Source organism: Notothenia coriiceps, unplaced genomic scaffold (genome assembly GCF_000735185.1).
Source record: "Notothenia coriiceps isolate Sejong01 unplaced genomic scaffold, NC01 NC01_scaffold00028429, whole genome shotgun sequence".
Classification (NCBI taxonomy): Eukaryota; Metazoa; Chordata; class Actinopteri; order Perciformes; family Nototheniidae; genus Notothenia; species Notothenia coriiceps.
The window spans coordinates 4854-9502 of NW_011361130.1; the positions used below are offsets into that span (position 1 = coordinate 4854).

At 40.8% G+C, this 4649-nt stretch overlaps 1 protein-coding gene across 1 annotated transcript in view; it reads right to left on the bottom strand.

Annotated features, from left to right (window-relative positions):
• The window catches only part of LOC104958192 (ceramide-1-phosphate transfer protein-like), a 4413-nt gene extending 2376 nt beyond the window's left edge, over positions 1-2037 (bottom strand). The window contains exons 1-3 of the mRNA XM_010785914.1: positions 1965-2037; positions 1482-1546; positions 1140-1303 (exon numbers count right to left, since the gene is read on the bottom strand). Coding sequence (XP_010784216.1) covers positions 1140-1303; positions 1482-1546; positions 1965-2004 — 269 coding nt within the window. The 5' untranslated portion in view covers positions 2005-2037. The remainder of the gene's footprint in view (positions 1-1139; positions 1304-1481; positions 1547-1964) is intronic.
• Positions 2038-4649: the final 2612 nt, after the last annotated feature.

Below are 4649 nucleotides of genomic sequence, written 5' to 3' on the forward strand. Positions count from 1 at the left end.
ATAACACAATAAGAGACTGGATATTCCCCCCCCCCCCCTCTCTGGTCGCTGAAATGGGGAATTGAAATTACGGGCCAAAAGTTGTATTTACAAGTATTACAAGTAAGCAGAGGACACCAAACCAACTGAGACCCGTTTGTCCGCCGCATCTACGCACTGTACCACACACACACCTACACACTGTACCACACACACCTACACACTGTACCACACACACCTACACACTGTACCACACACACCTACACACTGTACCACACACACCTACACACTGTACCACACACACCTACACACTGTACCACACACACCTACACACTGTACCACACACACCTACACACTGTACCACACACACCTACAGCTCCTAAATCATACAAAATACACAATCAGGCTACAGCCGTTGTGTATTTTATTATGTGAAGCACTAAATGGTTTTAGAAAAATATCGACTCTTTGTTTGTAGATATTTACTAAACTAAAGCAAATACAGAGAGTAGGCCTGTTATACTGAGTGATATATATTTTACACACTGCTCTGCTTTCTGCACGGACCTCACAGCTGTTCTCTCTGGCAAATTTAAGAATTGAGAAGCCTCTATTGAGAGTATTTGTATTGCTAATGTTAGCATGTCTAGCTAATTTGCTTACGCCTTACTACCTAGCAGCAATCGAGTGCAAATGTTGCTTTTCATGACTTTTTATTATCACAGAAAATAAGAAACATTTAATGACAAATATTTAAACTGAATTAGTTCCATCAAGATCAACACAATCCGAATGTATGATTTTTATTACTACATTAATAAGTTGTTGACTTTTTGATGAGTTACTGTTTCTTCACCCTATGCTAAGCTAAGCTAAACAGGTGCCGTACAGACATAAGATTTGCACCGAACAGAAATGTTGAAATATTCCTTTCATCCTCCTTTTTGATTATTTAAGGAGCCACTTTTGAATTAGATATAAATGAAGTACTTTTATTGGAGTTTTTAATTGAATTTACTTTTTTTATGGACCTATCCAGGCTAGCTGTTTCCCCCTGTTTTTACTCTTTATACTAAGCTAAGCTAAACAGGTGCTGTGAGAGCATTTCACTCATTAAATGTTGTACAATTCCTTTATAAATTAATATATATTGAGTGTACTTGAGCAGCTGATCCCAGCTCTGCAGGTATGGCTCCAGCAGGACGTCGTCAGCGTCGCTCAGGCTGAGCTTTAAATACCGCAGCAGAAGCTTGGCCTGAAACGATTGGCCGGGACACTCCTTAATGAGGGACAGGGCTTCGGCAGCGACCAATGGGTGCGCAGCCTGAAAGAAAACCAGGTTTATACTGCATTTACACATGTTCTTCTTTATTTCTGAATGAAATGGTATTTTTGAAAAGTTAAAAAGAGTTCAAAAAATATGTTTTCTTTAATTTAGGTATATATATTTGTATTTTTTATTTTATGCTTATATCAAACAACATTTGTGGGTGTGTGTCTACCTTTTGCCGTACAGACTTCAAACATGGCTGCCCAGCGCTGCCACAGTCTCTGCCTTCACCCTGAGCTGAAGTCAGAATTATAAAATAAAAACAGTTATTATTTAAAAGAAACCCACTATGCATCATAAAATAAAATTGTTAACAAGTACAAATTATTTTTAAAAAGTAAATACAATAGAAAATAAAATAAAAACAGTAAAATGTATCGGGAAAAAATGCTAAATTATACTTATTGTGCCAAAAATGCATTGTTTTATTTCATTATATTTATTACTTGACATTATAATATCAAAAGACAATAAAAAAAAAAGAGTCAAAAACATGGTTATTTTACTGAATTTAAAGTTGAATTAATTTGTTATTATATAAAAACATTTATTGTAAATTCTCAAGTAAAAGGAGTTTTTTAGTGACTCCCCCTCCCCACTGTAAAGTAGAAACTGACAGAGGTGGAGCCAAAATGGCCGCCATGGAGGCACTCACGGAGCCAGAAGGAGCTGTAGAAGAGGAGCAGAGCCAACATGGCCGCCAGCAGAAGGTGACGAGGCCTCGCCGTCCGTCTTAGCAGAACCATGATGACACACACACACACTAAAATATATATACACACACACACACACACACACACACACACACACACACACACACACACCTACCTCAGCATGGCACAAAAGAAACCAGCATCTCTCTAAGAACAAGTCTACTCTCCATACTTGGTCCTTTTGATCCAGGACCCTCTGGTTCCCAAGCCAAGACTAGAGGGATGAATGTGCTGCATACAAGTAAATTAAACTAACACAATACTTTTGAGGGTCTTAATCTTAACGATTAAATGTGCGTTTGGTTATCAGCCTCATAGACGTGGGTCAGTAGGAGCCTGCTACACCAGAAACCGATATTGACCTCTAACAAAACGTTTGACCTTTACATGTGTTTTAGTGCTCACTCATTAGCTTTGTCATGGTTACAACACTGTGACATTTAGCATGAAACCAGCTCGTAAAATCTAATTGAAGGCTTCGTCTGGTGGATCTCAGCTCGGGGGTGAAGCAATCGGTGAGAAACAAAGACTTTAGCTGCAGAAGTAATAGTAGTAGAAATGGCAAAGATAACAAACTAAACTGTTTTGGCGTGCCCAGTTTGAAACGGTTAAATATCTGAGGTCAAGCTGCCTCCTTTTGTTAGCTCGAGAAGGATTTCATCAAGGCTATTATTAATAGTCCTTATTTTCCAACCTCAGTGTCTCTCGCTGTGTAAACTCTAGCGCTCCTGACTCAGAATTAAATACCGTGCAGCTCGGGGGTCAGGGCGAGAATGATCCCGGAGCCTCTAATCATCGGCTGAGGAGAATACTGGATGTGAGGTCGTCTATTTACAGCATGCTTCCAAAACACAACTGAGACACAGACAGAGCCTGCAGAAGTCATTAAAGACACAACAAAGAGCCGGTCAGGAATGTCCCCGCAAGACACAAATACATTATGTGTGTGTGTGTAGTATGTGTGAGAATGTTTATGAAGCAGAGGAAAAGAACATCTCTGTAATTTATTGTCACACACATGGAAGTGATCTGCAGAAGGACACTGTCGTTTACTGCTGTCTTTTCTCAAGTATGCAGAAAATGCCATCTGGGGAAGTTGCCTCACATCGATATTAAACGGTAACAACAGAGCGACACAGAGCAACGAGGCTTCAGCAACACACTGAGGAAGGGTGGGAGATCCCCATCTGTTTGACATCTCGCTGCTGTGTGTGTGTGTGTGTGTGTGTGTGTGTGTGTGTGTGTGTGTGTGTGTGTGTGTGTGTGTGTGTGTGTGTGTGTGTGTGTGTGTGTGTGTGTGTGTGTTCTCCTTCTCCTCATAAACACACGGCTGCAGGTAATCCCTTTATTGCCTCAAGGCCAGCAGCTCTTATCAGGCTGCAGCCCACCTGAGACACAGCGTGTACTCTCGACCTCAGTTAGAAATGTGGCTGAACACATCCTGAACTTAAACCTGGAGTTTGACCTCCGTTACTCAGATTATTAAATGCACTTCATCTTGATTCATCTAGATGGCAAGAGACCATGTTACTTTTCCTAGAAACACATTTTTCTTTAGGCTCGATACTGGCAAAAAAAATGAGGCAACTCATTCAAAGCAGCGAGGGAAAAAGCAAGACATATATTCCAAAATATTAGAATATTAACTTTATCTCTCCCTCTCCTGTTGGCACTCTCTTCCTTGTCCAACAACACATCCATTTAGGTTTATTCAAATGAACACATGTCGTCATCTTGCAACTCTTAGCATTGTTTGGAGCTAGTGCTAGCTTCCTTCAATGGAAAAAGCATTGGCTTAACTGCACGACACAAACTGCATTTAGATGTTTCCCTTCTTTGTGCCGTAAACTTTATCTCTCTGGGAGATCGTACCCAGTGACAAGCAGAATTGCAAAGTGAGAGCAAGGATTATCGGTAACAAAGCTAAGCCCTCATGGTGTCTTTATTCTGCAGCCATTGATTGTGCAATAAACATTTAATTCCAATGTATAGGTTTGAGTAAAATCTGTCAAAGCAACTTTAATAGTTGGAGATTTAGGTGACACACATGCAACGGCGCTAAAAATACATTTAATTGAACGTGGCTGTTTGATTGAACGTTTCAAGCCTGTAGCATCCCTCACACACACACACACACACACACACACACACACACACACACACACACACACACACACACACACACACACACACACACACACACACACACACACACACACACACACACACATGCTAAACTCCCGGAAATAAATAGAAATCTTAAGAGGTGACTCATCTTCGCTTCATCTCTGCAGACGTGCTCACTGTAACCGGTCCTTTTCTGTGCAGCCCTTGACGTCTTCTTTTGGTTTTACGAGAAAATCTGAGCTGCAATTGACAGCCTGTTAAAAGGACTTAGACAAATAAATAAAACACAGATGCACATGATCCGACAGCGATGGCCGAGAATATCCACGGCTACGGTTTGCGGATGAATGCCATTGGAAACAGTTTTAGCCTCAATGTGTTTGGCCAAGTATCAGGGGGGGTCTCTGTCTGTCAGTGTGTGTGTGTGTGTGTGTGTGTGTGTGTGTGTGTGTGTTTGTGTAGAAAATAAAAGCTGGTCTTGTTTAGCAGGGAGAAAGGCT